Source organism: Branchiostoma floridae, chromosome 2, assembly GCF_000003815.2.
Source record: "Branchiostoma floridae strain S238N-H82 chromosome 2, Bfl_VNyyK, whole genome shotgun sequence".
NCBI lineage: Eukaryota > Metazoa > Chordata > Leptocardii > Amphioxiformes > Branchiostomatidae > Branchiostoma > Branchiostoma floridae.
This window is the reverse complement of record NC_049980.1, coordinates 23,787,654-23,808,563: the sequence shown is the minus strand read 5'-3', so window position 1 is coordinate 23,808,563 and position 20,910 is coordinate 23,787,654. Positions and strand designations below refer to the sequence as shown.

General features: G+C 41.4%; 3 protein-coding genes across 3 annotated transcripts in view; 1 reads left to right on the top strand and 2 right to left on the bottom strand.

Moving 5' to 3' along the window:
* The window catches only part of LOC118409382, a 9,316-nt gene extending 7,948 nt beyond the window's left edge, over positions 1-1,368 (bottom strand). The window contains exon 1 of the mRNA XM_035810372.1: positions 1,291-1,368. Coding sequence (XP_035666265.1) covers positions 1,291-1,358 — 68 coding nt within the window. The 5' untranslated portion in view covers positions 1,359-1,368. The remainder of the gene's footprint in view (positions 1-1,290) is intronic.
* Positions 651-8,607, top strand: LOC118409381 (trimethylguanosine synthase-like). Its single transcript, XM_035810371.1, has 13 exons — positions 651-943; positions 1,310-1,427; positions 1,909-2,461; positions 2,964-4,077; positions 4,608-4,731; positions 4,847-5,035; positions 5,194-5,304; positions 5,668-5,756; positions 6,140-6,712; positions 6,969-7,100; positions 7,449-7,665; positions 7,897-7,975; positions 8,140-8,607. Exons 2-13 carry the CDS (start codon positions 1,318-1,320, stop codon positions 8,245-8,247), a joined length of 3,399 nt encoding a protein of 1,132 aa, XP_035666264.1. The 5' UTR covers positions 651-943; positions 1,310-1,317; the 3' UTR covers positions 8,248-8,607.
* Positions 8,608-10,143: 1,536 nt separating this feature from the next.
* The window catches only part of LOC118409380, a gene marked incomplete at its 5' end in the record, with an annotated part of 14,605 nt that continues 3,838 nt past the window's right edge, over positions 10,144-20,910 (bottom strand). The window contains 21 exon segments of the mRNA XM_035810370.1: positions 10,144-10,622; positions 11,049-11,204; positions 11,641-11,784; positions 12,010-12,162; positions 12,426-12,569; positions 12,962-13,130; positions 13,398-13,498; positions 13,762-13,901; positions 14,392-14,530; positions 14,882-14,990; positions 15,311-15,508; positions 15,735-15,952; positions 16,403-16,559; positions 16,883-17,019; positions 17,626-17,822; positions 18,001-18,109; positions 18,510-18,728; positions 18,900-18,995; positions 19,350-19,497; positions 19,758-19,945; positions 20,674-20,751. Coding sequence (XP_035666263.1) covers positions 10,408-10,622; positions 11,049-11,204; positions 11,641-11,784; positions 12,010-12,162; positions 12,426-12,569; positions 12,962-13,130; positions 13,398-13,498; positions 13,762-13,901; positions 14,392-14,530; positions 14,882-14,990; positions 15,311-15,508; positions 15,735-15,952; positions 16,403-16,559; positions 16,883-17,019; positions 17,626-17,822; positions 18,001-18,109; positions 18,510-18,728; positions 18,900-18,995; positions 19,350-19,497; positions 19,758-19,945; positions 20,674-20,743 — 3,207 coding nt within the window. The 3' untranslated portion in view covers positions 10,144-10,407.

The following is a 20,910-nucleotide window of genomic DNA, read 5'->3' as shown; positions in this document are numbered from 1 at the left end:
ACTAATTGTCTTTTTGAGTTACATGTGGCATAATCTTTAGCATACTATACCAGAAATGCAGTGTGTTTACAAACTGTCCTCATTGATTATGCGAATTAGCTCATGATTTGCATGGTTAGCATTTACACGTTAATTGTGAAAGGCATCTCTGAGACTATCTTAGTATCTACGTAGATTCGAATTTCCAAATATCATGAAGATCCGTCAACCCATCTTCGAGTCATTCCCCTCTAAATGGATAACACAACAAAAAATCCTGACATGTCTGTGGAAAAATTCCTGGAATTTTGTGAATTCTTGTCACACACTATACTACAAATGTATTAGGCTGACCCCTGAGGCGTCGCCAATATCCCGCCTCTCTGCCAAATGAGAGTTTACGAATGTTTATCTAGTTTTCTTTATAACGTTACCTTACCTCAGCACATTTGTACCAATGGCAACTAACTGGACCACTTAAGCAGAACATTTTCTTCATTTATGTCGTACATGGACAAGGTTGAAAGCAAATTTTTGCAATTTTCAAACCCTAACGTTACCAAAGTTTCAGATACACTCACCGTATTTGTAGTCGTCAAATAAGCTACTCAAGTTTCATGCCAATCCCCAGTGGTACAGCCCGGTACATAGGTTAAAAAGTATCGGTATTAAAGGCCATGAATATCAATCGGTCGCGTGCATCATTTGTTGATGCGTGGCGGCTACAGACAGCATGGACAATGATTATTTCTTTTTTCAAACATTATTTCTTTTTAGTACTGTAGGTCAAACTTATGGAAACGGAACCGAACATCTTCTGTCTACAACATTTGCCTACCCCTTTCAAAAGTGGATTCGTCTGATCACAATGGCCGCCTCCATGTGATAGTAGACCGGTGATCACCTGGCGACGTTAATTTTGCTGCAGCGACTTCATTGTCACGTTATTTTCTTATATCATAAGGTGAGTTAATAAGGGTGCTACTTAGATGTGATTGAAAATTTTGAAAATCTTACTCAACAGTGGATAATGAGGTCCATCATTACATGTTTTACAAATATTGTGGGGAGGGGGGCACATCGATCACGTCGGCTAGTCGACGCACTGAGCGTGGAAACTACAAGAGACAAGTAGAAGCTGACGAAGCGACAAGTGGTCTTTTCATAGCAACAACAACCACCTACACTACTAAAATTACGTTTATATGTTATATGTAATAATGTGGTAAAAAGATATGTTTAACTTTTTTAGAAAACGTTTGGGCGCGTCAGGCTAGGGGACTTGGAGTTGCTACTTGTTTGTGTACTTACTGTAACATGTTTGAGTCAGACTGGGGTATGAAGCCGTTCAACTTCCAGTGGCAGCGTGTGGCAGACATCAAGATGTATCTGGATGGAGGTCAGAGGTCAGAGGCTGTGACCTGCTGCTGTACAAGGGTGTTTCTGAAGTAAGTTAAAACTTTCTGTGCCAGGATGATGACAGCAATAAATGCTAACAAAACAACTAGCATAAACATGTAACACCACACAATGGAAAAATGGAATAATCAAATTGACATGATCATTCACAAATACTAGTTGCCTTGATCACCTTGCTAAGCTTGATGCACAATTTATTGTAGTATTGCACACATCCAGCAAAGCACTTAAAACCATTTCAATTTTCATATCAATTGTGTCACTAGATGCATTTATGTGTACAGTAATACCTGAGTCATTGGTAAGCAAGAATCAGGTCAACTAATAGCTGCAACTCTGATTCTTCATTTGACATGGATTGACACATTGTGCATTATAACGTTACAAGCATGATATACTGGTATGTATAATGCTTTGAAAATAAAACGAATTGTTGTATTATACTTATAGTAATCAACAGACTTTCTTTTGAAATGGCTTAAAAACAATGCTCTTGATCTCTGCATTCAGTGACTTCTGGCAGTATAAGTTGGGACTGGAGGGCAAAGCTGAAAGCTATAGTGAAAGTGAAGGTGAAAATGTCAGTCAACAGGACACAACAGGTAGCGAGAACTACTGTGAAGAGGAAAGTGAAGAATTTTCAGATATTTGTCATGGTAGTAAGGATGGTCATGAGGGAGATGTTGCTACCATTCCCAGCTGTGAAGTCTACCAGTCACGATGCTGTACAGATCCAAGCAGGAAAGGTTTGATGAATGGGATAGAGTCATCTCAGGACAGTAATGTGGAGGATGCTGACAGTTTGAGGAGCTCTAGTGACCACACAGGGACATATGATACACAAGACACTAGACAGAAAAATTTGAGGGGTACTCTGTTCATTCAGTCAGAACCAAAAGAAGACGATGTTGCTGCATCCTCGGAGGAATGTGTTTGTGAAGCCTATGAAGATATAGGAGAGTCGGAAAAGCAGGCCGGTGCTGATGTTGATGAGGAGATGGCCATGATGTTGGCGATGGGACTGCCCACCAGCTTTCTGGGGGACAGAACAAGCGCCCAAAAGGTGGGAAATATAGATGTTGGATGCTCAGCTTCGTCCTTTTACCAACTCCTCCAAAGGCTAATCAGACCAACTTGGCCCAATACCCTAGTCAACTTGGCCTAGCGCCGTAACCCTTACCAGCCTAACCCCAACCCTAATCCTTTTTGAGTTGACAAGGATGTTGACCCGAGTTGACCAGGGCTTTGGGCCGGTTTGACTGGGCCAAATTGGTAAAGGGCCAAATTGTATTGATCCCTGAAAATATTGATGAGAATCGCTAGAATATGGTTTCATCAAATTGTGTTGGAAGTATAGATGTACAGAAAGATTAAGTAAAGAAGCAAAAATTATCAGTCTTCAAATTTGTTGATGTACATTCTATCCTGTTGGATGGAGATTGTACAACACAGAATGAACAAGTATTGTAATGACATGTTCAAAACTTTGGTAATGCTGTGTCTAGACATATATTATTGACCATGTTGTACTGGTATTACACCTATGTTTGTCCATTCCCATATAGACAAGAAACTCTCAACATTATGGCAACAGGAGCAGGCAAAAGTCAAGAAGTTCAAGAAGTAAAAAGAACCATGCCTACCACAACAGCCAACAGTATTCTGATGCTGACTGCCCTGCTGAGGTGGAAAATATCTACAATGGTGAGTTTCAAGGGCCTGGAGAAGAATTGCTAACTTCACAACAACTGACAGATAGGGAAGACTCCAGTGCTGACTTACAGCAGCAGTGGGAAGACTACTGGACAAGTTACGGGGAATACCTTGTGTGGCAGAGTTGGTCTGAGAGGTATCCAGAGTACACAGGTAACCATGGTGACAATGGTCACCCTGGGAGCACTGGGGAGACAAGTACTAGTAGTTGCCAAGCAACAGAGACCGCTGGAGGTGCAACAGAGCTTATTGAAAGGAGTGATACAGATTACTCTCAGCTGGACAGTCAGATCACATCCTCCCAAGAACATTGTAATAGTCATCATTCAGCAAGCATGGTGCCCACAGAACGTTGTCAATCTGAGGCGGAGAGCAACATTGACATGTTGCTTCCTCACCAAGAATCAATGGACCTACATGTACCTACAAATCCTGCACCAGTAGGAGAAGCAGAGACAATGGAGGCTGGTGTTGGGGAGGATCAAAAACTGTGGGAACAACATTGGTGGGAGGTTTACTACCAAATATACCAGCAGTTTGTGTACTGGAGAGGGAAGGAGCAGCCTGCTGATTGGTGGGATCAAACTGGGGAGGAGAGATTAGTCCAATCAGAGGAAAGTAATCCTGGTCCAGAATGTCAAGTTTCCACATTGGGAAAGATCACCACTGATCAATCTTGTTTCATATCAAAGTCACATTCCTTAGATCAGAAAGGTGTCAATGTGTCATCATGTGAGGAAACCAGAACAGCCCAATCAAACTCCATGCTTGACATACCTCATCATTTACAGAAACAGGTGGCTAGCCACTCAGAAAACTGCATTGAAAAGGGCAGTGAAAAGTCTGACCATTGGAAAACAATAAAAGAACCTGTTACTACTTACCTGTCAGAGGATGCAGAGCCCAGTGATGGCCAAACTGGAGAAAAAAGGAAGCAGCAATCAACTAAAACTGGACCGGATTCAGGTAAAGATATAACTTTAAAATGTCATACTACACGTATCTATTGGATATCATGAATTAGCCACACTGATTTGATTAAAACTGATACAAGCATGTAAATGAAATATAATAGCTGGCCCCAAATCTTAGTGGTCAGGGAAGTTGAACACACAGATAATGGTTAACTTATCAATAAATTCTGTTTTGTTCTTTTGTGTCTTCTTCTCTGACTTTGGTGGAATCTAGTTGGGACTTGAAATACATTTTCAACTCATTTGCTGCACATGGCAAAAACAATTGCTTGCACAAAACAGATGCAAACCTTACAGTATTGTTGCAAACTTTTCTTTAGGAAATGGATGAAAATTGATGCACATACAGATGTCATCCATATAATCAAGTCAGTATGGCCTTATGGATTCCTCCTTACCAGTGGACTTAAGGGTCTCCACCTACTGATATGTGATAAATCTCAAAACCATAGCCATCGAGTAACAGTAGCAAAACAGAAATTTCACTTGCAACACAATCTGAATGATGTCTCTGGTCCTTAGATGGTCAGTCTACATCAAAGCCTGGGACAACGGTCATCCTTGGGGCACCAGGTGGCAGTCGCCATGGTAACACAGATGGTGATGAGGACCCTCCAGAAGAGCGACCAATTAAGATGAAAAGGAGGTACGTGTAACAACAGCCATTTTTTTTCCCTGCCACAAAATTAAATCCCTGCGAAGTATATCTTCTTGGCATCTTTTTAAGCTGTGCCTTGATTCAAGGTTGCTTTATCTTTTAGTCATGAACTAGATGAAGAGGAAACACCAGCAGCAGAGGCCGAGGAAACCAGTAAACAAAAAGTGGTAGAGGAGACAGAGCTGACCTCTGACCCCACAAAACAGGACCAAGCAAGCTCTGACCCAGCTGCAAAGATGGAGTCGACTTTTGGTGTCATTGGCCTCAAATTTGCTCGACCACCAGCTACAAGGTAAAAATTGGACATAAGGTTACAATGTACATGCAGCTATATATGTAACAGTGGATGGCAGTTGTACTAAAACTAGAATGAAAGATGCTAGTTAACGCCATTTTTACAACTATTTACTTTGGATGTGCTGCTTACCTTTTCATATACCTCCTGATCAGGTTCAAGGACTTGCCGAGATTTTCTCATAGTCATGTGAACTTCCACCAGAGAAAAGTTGGAAAGCGTTCCAAGATGCTGAACATCCACACACAAAGCCGCACACATATCAGGTTAGTGTTACCTTACAACTAAGCTTGTAATAGATTGGTCAATTTGTGGGAATTCATGTTTCACATAGGATTGAAATGATGGAAAAGATTTATCCAACATGATAATACTGTACAATATTTTTTTCAACATGTACTTGTATCACTGTCGTTATTTTACACCATCTCTAAATTCTGTGGAATGCCAAAGGATGGAAAATATCAGCTGAGGCAGTCTTTTGTATGATATCTCTATCTACATACAATGATTCTCTCATGAGCATTTTTATATCTATGTAATGTTAAGTACTTTGTCAACACAGTACACACTGAGTAAAGCATTGCAGACATGACATGAATCTTGCCTATTGTTCCTTTCCTGTCCAGGTTTGATGAGGCTGGGGAGGTGAGCTGCCATGAGACGAGCCCAGTGGTAGGGAGAGTCAGGGACTTCCTGCAGGCTGTCGCCAATGAAGGTGTCTTGACTTTACCTATGATTTACCAAATATTCAACAACTTGTATTGCAGAATGTGGTAGAATCCAGAGTTAGGGTTGGGAATTATAACTGGCCCTCACATGTTTGTGTGGGGGTTAGTCAAGACTCTTAGGAGTACATAAATGTGTGGACAACTTGTTTTGCTTCAAATATCATTCCATCTTTACATTCAACTAGTGTGAAATATGTACCCATTTTTTATGTATGTCTTAAAGCATATGTTATACACAATGTCTATGGTGGTGTCCAGTGCATATGTATTGTTATTAGTTGTATTTATATTATCTGAATGATGACATTTTAGAATTTGCTGTTTTACTTGTGCCCACTTCTGAAAATGTCATCTTCTGTATAATATCCAGAAACAGGAACTGAGGACTCATCTCAGGACTTAGACTCCCAACCATCCACATCACAGGCAGAAGATAACGAAGCACGGAAACCTTTCTTGGCAGAAAAGGAAAGCAGACATCTAACATCAGAAGAGGATTCTAGCTCTTCAGATTCAAGTGATAGTGAAAGTGAGGACAGTATCAGCAAGGAGACAACATTAGCTCCCGTGCAAACCAAGAAAGACGAAAGTGAAACTGAAGAGACAGGAAGTGAGAGCGACTCTTCAGACAATGTCACTCTCTCATGTAAAATAACAAATGCACGCCAAACTGACACAGAGGTAACGGGGGACAGACAAACAGATGATACACCATGTATAAGGGACAGTCCAACTCTCCCATCTCCTAAAGCTCCAGTAGTTGATACCACAGGTATAAACACAAGCCCGCTCAAGAAAAGAAGAAAGAAGAGAAGAAGACGACCAATGACTCCTCCACTCCCCATGCCACCAGATGTTAAAGATGATCCTGAGATAATGAAGTACTGGGCACAGAGGTACAGGCTCTTCTCCAGATTTGACCATGGCATCAAGATGGACAGAGGTAAATGCAGCAGCTACATGTATGTTTAAATCTGACTGATGCTTCAAAAGCTCTGCTACAAGTCCTTGAACTAACAACTTTATCAGATGGGGAAACATTAGTCAAGCTTTGAATACAAAGTCTCCTGTATTCAAATATGTAATATGTGAACTGATTGCAGCATGTACATGTATTATGATATCAGAGTCTGATGCATTTTTCCCCAGTAAAAGAATACTGTGACAATTATGTGTGTTTTGTGTATCCCATGTTTCAGAGGGTTGGTTTTCTGTGACTCCTGAGAAGATTGCCCATCATATCGCAGAGAGATGCCGCTGTGACCTGATCATAGATGCCTTCTGTGGAGTGGGAGGGAATGCCATTCAGTTTGCCTTCACCTGTGAGAGGGGTGAGTAGCTTATGGGACTTTTTTGCTTTGATTTTAGAATGCTTAATAGGCTTGTGACAATATTTTACATATTGCAATAGAGCTGTCAACTTTGATAAAGTTATCTACCAAGCGTATCATTGGTTGCCACTCTCAATATTTCTTGAACTTAACTGTTCATATTTTCATTCAAAATCTTAAACACCATGAGAGCCACAAGTTTGTGGCTTCCAGATATACTCAAATTACATATTCTGGATGTTACATGGTAGTACCATATGATATTAGGGGTTATGATAAAGTTTGTTTCTTTTGCTGTATACTACTGATTATGTGTATATGTCCATGAATGCAAATTATCTTCAACAGTGATAGCCATAGACATTGACCCAGTGAAGCTGGAGTGTGCCCGACACAATGCTGCCATATATGGAGTGGCAGATCGTATAGAGTTTCTCCAGGGGGACTACCTGCACCTGGCGGAGGGGCTGAAAGCTGATGTGGTGTTCCTCAGCCCCCCCTGGGGGGGACCAGACTACCTCACAGCTGACGTCTTTGACATCAAGACTATGATCGTTCCTGATGGATATCCTTTTCATCTACTTCATGTTTTATTTTATATGACTCTTTTTGTATGCACAATGTATTATGTTCAATTATAAAACTATTCCTATTTCGGACATGCTGTTGATGTTACTGTGGAGATGGGAAGAATGGAGTTGCACTTTCAGAACTTACTAACCTGTAAGTTGATGTGTGGACAAGACATTGTCTATTGCAAGAGATTTTCAATATGATGACTCCTTAACACCTTTACCTATGAGATATTTGAGAAGACCAAGCAGATTACAGACAACATTGCTTACTTTGTGCCGAGAAATGCAGATGTTGAGCAGGTAATTAGGAAACAAGAAGAAGCATTGACCTAGATTCAATCCCTACCATAATTCAGCTTTCCAGATTTGTCCTTTGTTTTCTGTATTTCGCTGTTGCTAAAAACGTTGTTTGTATGTATATGATAGCTTAGCATATTCTTCATATTCTTCTGCCCCCTGTACAGCTTGTGTCACTAGCAGGACCAGGAGGGAAGGTGGAAGTGGAGCAGAATTTCCTGAACAGGAAGCTGAAGACAGTCACAGCCTACTATGGGGAACTTGTGGATGAGTAGCTTCAGATGAACCTGTCGTCTGTACGTGGTCTCTACTCCTACTATTGTCTTAGTCTATTCATTTTGGAATAAATTTTTTAGTTATGGAACTTTAGACTAAGTCTTGTGCAGATACAAGGATGATTTATAACTTAATTTAGAAACCATGTATTGGATGATTTAGAAAATTGGCACTCCATTTTTAGATTGATGTTTGTTTTAACCAGATTAAAAGCAACAGAGTTTCACAGTCCTGCTAAATGGGACTTTGTTCCTGACTATGCTTTTTTATTTTTTTCTATACCAAGTGAATGATTTCATATATTGTATCTATGACTGTTGACTATGGAAAAGGAGAAAATGAATAAAACTAAAAGCTTATCATGTTTAAGCTGTCATGGCTTCTTCAGGGAGTACAGGGCTATACACATACAAAAACTTACATACATGTATGTAGTCTACATTGTCTCTGCTCACTTACTACTTATCCATGCCTGTATATCTGCCATCTTCTGCAGTGGTACTACAGCTGGTACTGAAGACACACACTACACAACAAAATACCACAACTACAGATTTATTCAGGAATCAAACACATTCCATCCAATCAGCTCCCACCCTTGTAGCAAGCTCATAAGCAAAAATAATCTGGACATTTTAAACATAACCTAGTTTTTTAGTAACTTTTTCTATGTCTAAAGCCTAAAATTTGCAACATTCAAGATTTACTAAGAGAGATGAGATGCAAGGACCAACGACATTACCTAAATTAGCAGTTCTACTAAAATTAGCAATATTTCCTACATTTATCTATATATATGTATAAACCTATAGAAATTTACTAGCATTTCTTACCCAGGATGATTGTCCTCGCTGGGCATTACTCTGATAATGTAACACAACAAAAGCACCCTTTAAAATCAGTTTTGCATTATCTCATATTCTAACAATACTTAACTAATATAAGGTATTCTACCTATCCTTCAACAAACCTTTTGCCACAAATACTCAAACTAGCAGCTGTTGACACAAAAGCAGCATCCTAATGCTATGTAGTAAAGTACTATTGAAGCATCCTGCAACAAACATGAATTTGAAGAACAAAATGGGCTTAATAAGCAAAGTTATAATGCTAAAGGTAGTACTTTTGGAATTGCAACAACAAAGTATTACCTGTTTCTCCACATCTAGTTCCACCCATATAAAAAAAAAAAACAATTAGCATCAAATGACTGATTGATATTGCCTTGTGCTCCGGCATTTGCACATTGTTATCTCCATTGTTGGAAACTGTGAACTTGTGTATACAGTTTTTGTCATAACTACCAGGACATAACTATCATTGCAGCCCTTTTCACATTTGCAAGACCCAGACCTAAAATCTCTTATTTACAAGTGTTTAAACCCCTGTTGAATCCCATTTATGTTTTAAGTTTCACCATTGAAATTTACACCTATTGCTTGGTACATGGATTTCTTTGATTTTATGTTCTGTTCCTATCATTAACTTTTCTGTACCGAAAGCCATCACTTTTCCATCTTGTTACCCATCATTATCATTTTTCAAATATCATGTTGAATTTGGTACCCTTTGATATGTTGTCAACACATGTACATTTTGCCTCAACACTCACAGTTTGAAGGTATAGAAGTGACTGTGTGCATCTTGTTGCCACTCATCATGATTATTCACTGCACATACATCTGATACAAAAAAGGACTACATTGTGGGTCTCTGTTGTTTTGGATTTCATTGAGAGAAAACCATGTCCAATAACTCCTGACATAATGCTTTTGTAAATATAGAAGTCCAAGTACCCTCCAATAGTCCCCAATCATTTTTTTTTTGCAAAATGGACTCTGCTTACTACCAAAACAAAATCACCAACACTATCATTTGTGAAAAATACATTTTACATTTCAATTTATTTCAAGTTGTGTATGCTGCCTTATCACAACAATTTGGCATCAGCTGATAACTTCTTTAATTCTCTAATCATTTCGATGGTACTGATTTGTCTCCCTTTCTCTGAAAAAATATGCTGACATCTTAGTATATTTCTGTAAGTCATCCTCTCTAGTCAGAGCCACCTACTGAGTGACTGGTGAAGTTGTGTTTAGAAAATTTCAGGTGAAAATCACTAGCCTAAGGGTAAACAAAAGGTGGATCAGAAATCGTCTTCAAAGCGCGGTCTTCCTGTGGTCGAATGTTTGGATGATGACGTCACACGCCAGACTCCCGCCCTCGGGCGTGGTCCCCTCGCAGGTGTAGGTGCCGTCCTTGGAGGTAGACATGCTGGCGATCTTCAGCACATGGCTGGAGCCGTCAGAAGTCATCTCGTAGTCAGCACTGGGTGACATGGTCCGTCCGTTGTGTAGCCACTTCACATTGTCCACTACAGAAGTGCAGAAGGCAAAGATGATGATAAATACTTTCAACAATGCAGTGTATGGAAGCAAAAGTGTAAAAGAGATCTTTGCAATGCAAACATTCATCTTTGCAATGGAAACATAATTTTCAGAGAAAAACGTAAAGTCTCATTCAATTCGCAGTGGTCAGTCCATTAACGTTGATGGTCAAAAAGACTTAAAGAGGGGCCCCTGACAAGACAGATACTTATGACAGAGGAGGTTACCTTTATCTTCCTTTACATGACCAAACATTGAATTGCTCAATGACATCCTTAGTGTTTTTATTTTTGAATTAACTCAAGCAGTGCACTGATCCTATTTCCTGTAGCACTCGTTGCTATATTGGCACACTTGTGGTAGACAAGAATTGGCTAGTACTAATTGGTGGCGTGGTTGAGTTGGTGACATACCTTCGCCCTTGACCTCCAGGATGACAGGGTGTCCCCGTGGAACGCCTGTGGTTGTTTTTGCTGTCCCGTCATCGTAACCTTTTGGGCTCATCATCTGTTCCACGGCCACCTGCCCACTACGCTCCATCCCCTCAGAGATCCTAACCACGTCCTCAGCTGTATTAAAAAACAACACGAGTTTTAAGCTGACTCCTAACCTACATACTACTGTGCAGTTAGTCGGGATTGTGTAGTTGTTTCCATTAAAATATGAATTGCCAGTTGTAATGAAAAACGATCCATCGTCTTTTATGTTAACGTTTTGACTAAATAAATCACGATTAAATATGGGATTGTAATAACCTTTTGTAATAAGTTTTTCCAAAGAAGAATTAGTGATAGCACTCTGTTTTCTATAATATTTTCAGGAGTAAGGTTTCACACACTCTATTTACTTTTTTGCAGTACATGTATACAGATCTGGAAAGATGGAAGGATGCCTACAGTATATAGATATATTAAGGCTGTTGGTGCCATTCTGGGTCCCTCCCCAGCGAGGTGATGGGGACTTAATGTGCAAGATAAAAGAGACTGGCACCAATCTGATACGTACATTCCCACATGACCGACATGACCGCCTGGCTGTCACGGTTCCCCGGCAGTGTCCCGCTGTTCTGTTGGAAGCTGTTGTCCCCCTGCTGTTTTCGGTAATGGACCTGTCCATTCATTCCCTCACCGATAGTCACACCTCCAATACCTGACCACCAAAGTCGTTTGGAAATTTTAAAGAAAAGGAAGAGGACGACATTAACCCTGTCATGTTAACCGGACGAGAAATGATCTGAATTTGGTTCAAAGGGAAAAGATGACAGACATAACGTTAAAACAGGAATAGGAAATACAGCCGAAAGAGGGTTGGTAAGCGACCGGTCTCAACATCTGAAGTTGGCGTTGAGAAAAGTACGTGATGGTGTCAACTCACCAGAACCACTGCCTTTGGAGTAGGAGAACCCACGGTTGTCCTTGACGGACCTCGAGCTTTGTACCAGGTCCACGTTCTGGCTGGTCACGTGACGGGACACGTTAGTGACGTTACTGTTCATGTAGGTCTGGTTCAGCAACATTGGGTTTGTGGCTGGAAGAGAAGTGGGAATTGTAACTTGGCTAACAGATATCAAATGTCTACCTCCAGTCTTCTTTTCACATACCATAGTACGTAATGTTTCCGAATACAGGAGATTCAGACTTGAAAATGGCCAGTGTTGCACTAGCACTTGACTAGGTGACAATTTCAAATATCCAATCTGCAAGGAAAACAGAATTGATTTACATTGCTATTGTGCATTTTATAATCCGATATGAGAAGGGAACGAGAAAATATAATAAGGGTGTTCCTACCGGAGACCTGTTTAGCGTTCATCCCTCCAATCTGAGTCATTGGCATGCCGTGAAAGGCGGTATCCACCCCGTCCATCTCCGTCTCGGGTAGTAGGGGCACCTTCTCAGCCGGCATGTTGATCGCCTGGGTCCCACCGCCATGTCCTGTGCGCGGGTATAGGCAGGTGTCAGTTGCTAACATCAGCTCATGTCATGCCCTCCGAGATAGTCTTAACATCACAAGATGAAAGGATTTTATTGTTTCACTATCCGCGGTTATTCCGAGTCGGTCTACCGACTTCCATGGACCAAATTGTAGGGATGTTGGAAAACAGGAACTCGTGGAGAGAAAGAGAGAACTTTGTTTAGGCGAGTTGCCCTTTAAAATGTTGACGATTACCACCTTCGTGCTCACTTTTATCTGAACTAAGTGTGCAGCAGAAGCTGCACGTCTTCACAACGTAGTAATTTTCATCAAAGCGGGCCACGATTTATTTTCGACTGCCTTTTCCCTATTACTTATCACAACCATAAATAATACAAATGGCTGTAAGTACCTTGCAGGAGGCCGGCGAAAATGGCAGTGCCTCCGGTTGCCTTCAGGCCGTCACAGAAGACCACGTAATCAGCGTCGCTGCGGGACTGCATCAGGTGCAGAATCCGTCTGTTCTTCTCTTCTGTTGTGTTGGCGCTCAGACAGTAGGCCACCATGTTGCTGGTGAACACCTGAACGACACACCATCACAGAATGTTGTTTAATAATCCGTAACGACTGCACCATAACAAATGCATGGGTTATGGTATGCAAAGGCAGCTACGTTGCTATTGTCAACGTTAAATTTGGTCATATTGTAGGGTAACAAGTTGTGGTAACATTAGGAGCTTAGTACATGACCTTCCTTCCTTGCAGCTTTAATTCACGTCCATATCCAAGTTTCGTCTGTTGATGTCGTATGTCCCAATGCACACAATAGTAAATACGAAGAGACATGCCTTGTTCTTTTGGAGGTACATGCAAGTTGATTCCGGGTCCATTTTGTCCACCAGATAGTCCCCGTTGCGCAGCAGCAGTTCCCTCTTATCAGCTGACAACCCTGAAAACACACAGCACCGCCACGTAATGTTTTTAATGTACAAATTAAAGACGCTTGGTGTATATCGCCAAAAGATAATGAAGTTTGGTAGATTATGTTATAAAGCAGAAATGACATTAGTTTCTTTTGACAGTTTCTTTCCCTACAATTCATAACGAATGTGTGCAGAGAATTACAATACCATTGGAAGAAGTCTTTACTTTCATGTTACAAGGAATCAAAATGCCATTGAGTTGGAAATCGTCATGACAGTAAAAGTTTACCTGGTCCCTCCAATGTGTCCGCCAGCCAGCCCAACTTTTCTTCCTTCCTCAGAGCTGTGCAGTAGTCCTCAAATGCCTCATCTCCTCCCAACTTCATGTCGTTCAGCAGCTTCTTGCTATGGCCCTCGCGGGTACGCTGCCTGTAAATGAACCCCCATCTTATCATTATCAGATAAGAATATATGTGTATTACAACGCTTTTTGCCAAGCAGCGATACGCAGAGAACACACCGATTTTGACTTCAGGTTGTTGTCTGTATAACATTTGGTCTTTGTCATTTGCCGTTACTGGCATCTTGTATATGAGAAATGATGATTATTTATCTTTACATCGGCATAATTCAGTGACAATCATCTTGTAAGATTGAACATCATCAACGACCTGAGACGAGACCCAATGGCTGCCAAACAGGGCTGCTGATAGGGACGGATCATGCCGTTTGTTCATGTTGTCATGCTCAATCTACAATATGGCATTAGCATTAAATCAGCTTTGGTGCCGATTCAGCTTGTGTTGACAAAAAGTGACAGTGTTAGAGATCCAGTTACTATTTGAGCTTATAACATTTTGCTGCTAGGTATCCATAGTGAACATTGCCTGGCTTGATGATAAAACATGATTTGCATTACTTGGATATGGCTTCCACCATGTTGTGAGGAAGCACGTTAGTGGATGCCAGGTAGGCAGTGATCCTCTCTGGGTGATTCACGTTGTCCACGATGTCTGTCCGGTACAGCTGCAGCATGTCCTGGTGCTCCCGACTCATGGCTGAGAACGTGGAAATATGAATCATCATTGATAGGTTGAAACAAAGTACGCATTCTTCTACGTCTCTAACAACTGTTAGAGGTAATAGTGTATTGTTTACTAAGGTAGTTATTATAGATGAAAAGGCATATGAATGCACTCGACCTACTTGGTAATTTAGGTTGATCCTCCAGATTTTGGCAAGATAAGAGTCTTGGTAAATTTACCACAGGTTTTTTTTAATGATGAATGAAGAGTGACGACATAAAGACTTGACTCATTCATTAGAATACATACTCATCCTACAAAATTAATTTGCATGGAATACGTCAATCAGGTAGATATCACTGAAACTGGTATGGTAAATCGTACGTTTGTGGAATCCTGGTTTTGTGCCGTATTTACTTTTCCCGGACCCGAAGCAGGTACAGCAGGGGCAATACTTCCCACACAGGCCCAGATACCAACAGCAACAACAGCACTGTAAGAGAAAGGTGAAACATGCTCAAGGTGACTCTTTTCCCATTACATCACACCACGTTTTTTTGACATTTTGTATCATGGCATGGGTTTGTTTCATGTGCATACACAACAAGTACATTCACAATGTCAACCTTAACAGTAAGGAGAACGCCGGTCAAGTTTTTTTTGCCATTCTGCTTTTGGCTATGACAGGGTTGACATCGCTACCTAAAACGTTGAATTCAGATCACCACCCCCACCACCCGTTTGCTACGCACGCAATTTTTTGCTATCCATGGCGAACCACGGCGATCCAGTGCCTGTTGACTTGACACTTACGCAAAGGAGCAGCAAGAGCAGAAGCAACAGGAGTAGGGGGATGAGCCAGGCCAGGTACCACAGGCTGGACCCTCCTGTCTGCCCTCCCGTTGTTCCTCCGCCCGCGCCTCCGGCACCGCCCGCTCCTCCCGCTCCCCCTGTTCGAGTTCCTACCAGCTCACCGTACGGTCCCCTGACATGAGCCGTCTCCGCACGGACCTGGAACAGAATGCAAGAAGCGCGGTTAGAAACAACATGTTCTTGTAGCGATAGAACATTTTTGTAAATACAATACAAATTTAAGCAGCACGCAGCTTCCTTCCTCAACCAACACCAACATTCCATCATCAAGATGAACATCGTTTATTGTAAAAACATGAAACCCATGTCTCTAGCAAACCGCAATCTTCTACTAGCAGAAAAAACAAAACAAAGTGCCGCCTACTTTGTAAGTGTAAGCATCTGGGTTAGGTGTCAGACCAGTCAGCGTCGCGGTTCTATCAGTACCAGTGTTCACAATCTTCCTGGCATCGGGGTTGTCCGTTGGGTAGTACAGGACGTTGTAGTTGGTGATCGGGTCCACAGTCTTGGGCTCGTCCCAGTTGAGGGTTATGGTGTCATCTCCCTTGTCAGAGGGCGCTATGTTTGGAACTTTGCCAGGGGCTGAAACAAATGGATTTAGGTGTCAGCTAGGCCGATGTAGCGAAATTCACCGCAGTTTCCATATTAGAACAGCTGATTCATAAGACAGTTGAAAGTTGAAACGCAACAATACAGTAGGTCTATGTATTATCATCATCATCAACGAAATGAGAAGAAAATCACTAACACTTTTGAAGCTGAATTGTTGGCAATAATAGCAAAGGTTGACCATTACATGCTGTCTAATGTAATGCATATTTATTATTTCAGTGGCAGTGGTTCTATGTATCAACATCAGAAGGTGAGCTGAGGAATGCCCGTCACATGCGCAGCTTTGGCATCGTTGACAGTGAAAGCCACTCTTCTGTACAAAAGTCAATGTCAAACATTCGCTAAAATGAAACGGAGATGATTCAAGGTTTACAAATAACTTTTCGCCACGCCTCCATGCTAACAACTTCTGACAATCACCTGCTACTCTCAGCTCTGCTGATGTCGGAACGCCTCCGTACTTGTTGGTCAGCAGGCATTGATAGGCGCCTTTGTCCTCTCTTTGCAGGTTGTTGATGGTTAGCACGGACGAAGTGGCGGTGTTTTGGACTGTCTTACGATCATCGGGGGTTACAGGCTGGTTAAAAGTGGAAAACATGTGATTTATAGTGAAACTCGATTTATAGTACTCTCGCCAAATAATGCAAACCCATGCGACTGCTCCATCATAAATGTTTTCATCGATGATACAAATAAGATCCTCATTTGCATAAATTACATGAGATGATCAACTTCTCTACCCAACTAAAACCTCTACATCCTCTACCCAACTAAATCTCAAAGCATTGCTTAAACTTTTCATTTACAGTAAAAAAACACTTTGATTGTTTATTTGATTGAACGAGAAACCACTACTGCGCTGATTACTATAGCCACCGCGCAGCTCGAGACCGGACATACATGGCCATCGTGCAGCCACGTGCACGTTGTCGGCGCGCCGTCGCCACTGTTCCTCCAGTTGACCGTGAACACCTGATTATCGCCTGGCACGCGGTCCTTGCTCTGGTCTTCCAGACCTTTCACAATGACTGGTTTACCTGTAAAATATAGTATTCAAGCAGTTTGACGATCGCTAGTGAACAATCTAGAATTTTCATCCAACAAGAAACTCCATTAAACTGTTAAAACCTAAAACGAATGCTGAAAAGGAACGCGTCATCTTCCGTATGCCTCACCGTCGGAATGCTACTGGACAGGGCAGAACAGTGATTGAATGAACTTAAATTTCTTTCAATTCTGTATTCCAGTTATGGATGATTAGTCTGGACATTACGTCAACCTTTTAGACTCACCATATTCCAGTGGAGTGACTGTCCATCACTTTCTTACGTAATGTATCAAAGTAGTACACGTACAGACCACAGCGAAGATATTAGCTGACATCTAATCAGCTAGACAACAATCTAATTGTGGATCTAATTAGAGTCAAGTCAAGGATTTCCATCACTGAAGTAACTACTATAGAGTAAAAGCCTTCCACAGGAAATATTTCATCATAGAACATAAACACTGAGTACACAATTGGCATATTTCGTCTTCATAGCTGGTTAGATTTAATTAAAGTACGTTGCTTCTCAAGATAAGCAAATACACTTTTGTGGTAAATTGGTGAAACAATACGTCAACATCATTGAATGTCCGACCTGCTATGATGAGCTGGGTTCTCTGACTGTCCGTTCCGGCTGAGTTGGTAGCCGTTACAGTGTAATACCCAGCATCTTCTGCCTGCACATCAGAGATGTTAATGAAACGGTTCCACCGCTCGTACGTAACTTTACTCGGCATGGGGAGTGGGTTGCCGTCAGCATCCGTTTTTGTCCAAGTCAGGTCAGGAATTGGGCTGATGAAAGAATGACGTAAGGATTGTATTCAGAGAAAACGTTTGGTTTTGTAAGCATACAGACAGAAGTTATGAAGTTGAAGGTCAAAAAGCACAACTTGTGTACATTATACAGCTTCTGGTAGCCAAACAAATTGATTGAGCCTAAGGATCTATGTTAATACAAACGGATTCTTACTTTCCATAGGCAAAACCTTCCAACAGGACACTCGTCCCCTGCACACCGACCACCTGGTCCTGCTCCTGCAACTGTAAGTCAGCTGCTATAGTTGCAGGGTCTCCAGCAGCTGAAAGGCAACGAGAGCAGGGGTTGTGGTAGAAAATATGTAAAGCGCTGCCTGTCATAATTAAAATGTGCAATAACTGTAATTTACACGACCTTTTTAACAATAGACTTACTAGAACTTAAAAGAATATTAGGCAACATGTATACATGGAACAATGTATAGCATCTTCTGCTACATATTAAACAGCAAGATAGACTTACAAAAGACTTTGTAGAATGGGATAACAGTGTGCCTTTCAATCTAGTGATTTATAACGCACAGATGTAACACATCCATTCATGAATTAAAGTAAAGAAGTTTTCAATTTTTTGTCTTTTAACTGGTGGTTAATACTAACACATATCACAAAGGGAATCAGTAGCCATTGCATACAGAATGGACAATATCGGAATGAACTGACCTGCATCATTGACGATCAACTGCATCTGAGGACTGAAATCAGTGAATGGAGCGTTTGGGTCGGTGGAGACCTGAACAACACACTGATAGTTTCCGGCGTCGGCCGCTGTGGCAGTTGCGAAGTAGATATCACCGGTTTTCTTGGATATATACCACCGTTGGTTAGTTACTTGGAAGGCCGGTTCTTCTGCTCCAACCTTTACCCACTGGAACAGGATTCCTAAGGAAAGTGAATACAGTTACAATGAATACAGGTTTTCTGCGTGCGGCGGAGAGAGACAGAGACAGAAACTGACACAAGGACAGATTAACTGATAGTTGGCCATACAGGTAGATTAAGAGAGACTGAGAAAGGTAGGGAGAGAGGGGGGAGAGACCGCCGTGGGCTCACCTGGGTAGGCCTCAGGCGGAGCACACAGCATAGTTGTACCCTGATTGACGATGGCTGTGGTCGCATCACGACCGCCAGCAGCAAACTCGTTTACAACTGCAAGAGAGAACATCCCCAAGCTATTGACCGTATTCAATGATAATGATAAGAAACATATTTTATGTTAAGTATCAGAATTTGAATAATTGCCAAAACAAAAGGTGACACTAAACCTTTAGTTGTATGGCAGTTATGTACCTGAAATTCCTATCTAATTAATGTACTTTTCAAGTCAATTACCGTAATTCTATTGCGTTCTCTCATATTGCATTCTTCCTTTGTTTTGTTATCTCAGTTGAAGTAGAGAACAGTTATGCAATTATCTCTATATATGAATAGAAGATTGGATCATAGAAAGAAGACAGTACATATCCCCTTATTCCTTATATCAGTACTGATGTGTCGACTTACAGGAGAATCGCACTTGGGCTGGCAGGCTGATAACGGTTCCATAGTCGTTAGTGATAAGGCACTGGTAACTTCCACTGTCCGCGTCCTTTTGAGGGGTGTTCAGCACCAGGTTGCCGCCGTCAAAGGCGTAGGGAGGGGTTCTGGTACCCTGGAGTGAAACGTTCGACATAGATGTCATGATTTGTGGAATTAGTGAGTATATCTCGCGAATAATCATTGATAGCTATGATCCTCTTATCTGTGTTAAGCATAGTCCAAGTAAAGAATAAGAAGCAGCGTGTCGACTGGATCATGGAAGAAATATTGACGGTGCACATACACAAACAACCGAGACCAAATAAGCAAAATAAATCAAACTCAAACCCTTTAAAAAATACAAAAAGAAGTAGTACAACATCAGTGTCTAACCAAATCTTGCCCGTCTTTCTTCCATGTGTACACAAGCTCCGGGGCTCCCGATGCCTCGCACCTAAGCTGCCTGGAGGCCTCGATGCGATGAGTGTCAATGATGGTGGTGGATGGCTGTACCGTGATTTTGGGCGACACGACCTCCTCGGGAGACAGAGTGTCTGAAACGGAACCGCCTCCGGTTGCTGCTAGTGGAAGAGGGAGAGAGACAGAGAGGGGAGGGAGGTTAGGGGTTAGGTAGGGTTATTAACAGGTTAGTCACACAGCTCCAGGACCATGACGTCGGAAAGGGGGCATTTTAGTCAAAGTTAACAAGAGGGACCTACTTGTAGGGAGATAAGGTATCCGTTGATACAATGACAATGGGAACAACCAACATAAAAAATAGGTGTTAAGATGATACCGAAATATTTCAGTTAGAATGTTAGAATCATCATTAGCATGGGAATTGGAAGAAAAGTTCAGATTAGACATAAAAGCATATAAAAGTATAGTTACGTTACACTCCTATATGCACATTTTCATATTCGTAGACACATTTCAATCAATGTATTGCTTCAATGAACTCATAAGCCTGTTTAAAAAGTCGCTGCACATTTTAAAAATAGTTCCCGATATTTATGCTTTTCATAAATGCGCCCGTTACATGATAACACTTTTATGAGACATTCGTGAGTGAGTGATGAGACATTTCTTATTGAGATTCCGTTAGATATTTCACATTACCTAGTATCAACTCAAATGATGCAACTACATTTTCAGCTTTGTACAACACTGTCGTCATGTGGTGCTTTAAACAATTCCTTGAGCACGGCACCACCGTGTGAAATTACCAGCTAGGTCCCTGGGTATTGAACTGAAATGAAATGTCTACATATAAGCGAAAGTAAGGTTTTGAGGAACAATGAAAACTTACACCCGTCGTCCTGCCCGTTCGCCAAGTAGCATATTGTAAGAAGTACGAAGAGCTGCCCAACCGTCGCCATATTTTAGTCTAAAAAAGATAAGAATGAAAATCCGTGTAAATATCTTTCGACTTTACTTCATGTGGATGGCGGGAGGACAGATTTGTCAATTGTTCATATGACTAACCTATGTTGTAGCATTCTCCAAGCAGAGGTTGGTCGCGGAGATAGTAGTGTCGGTTTATCCT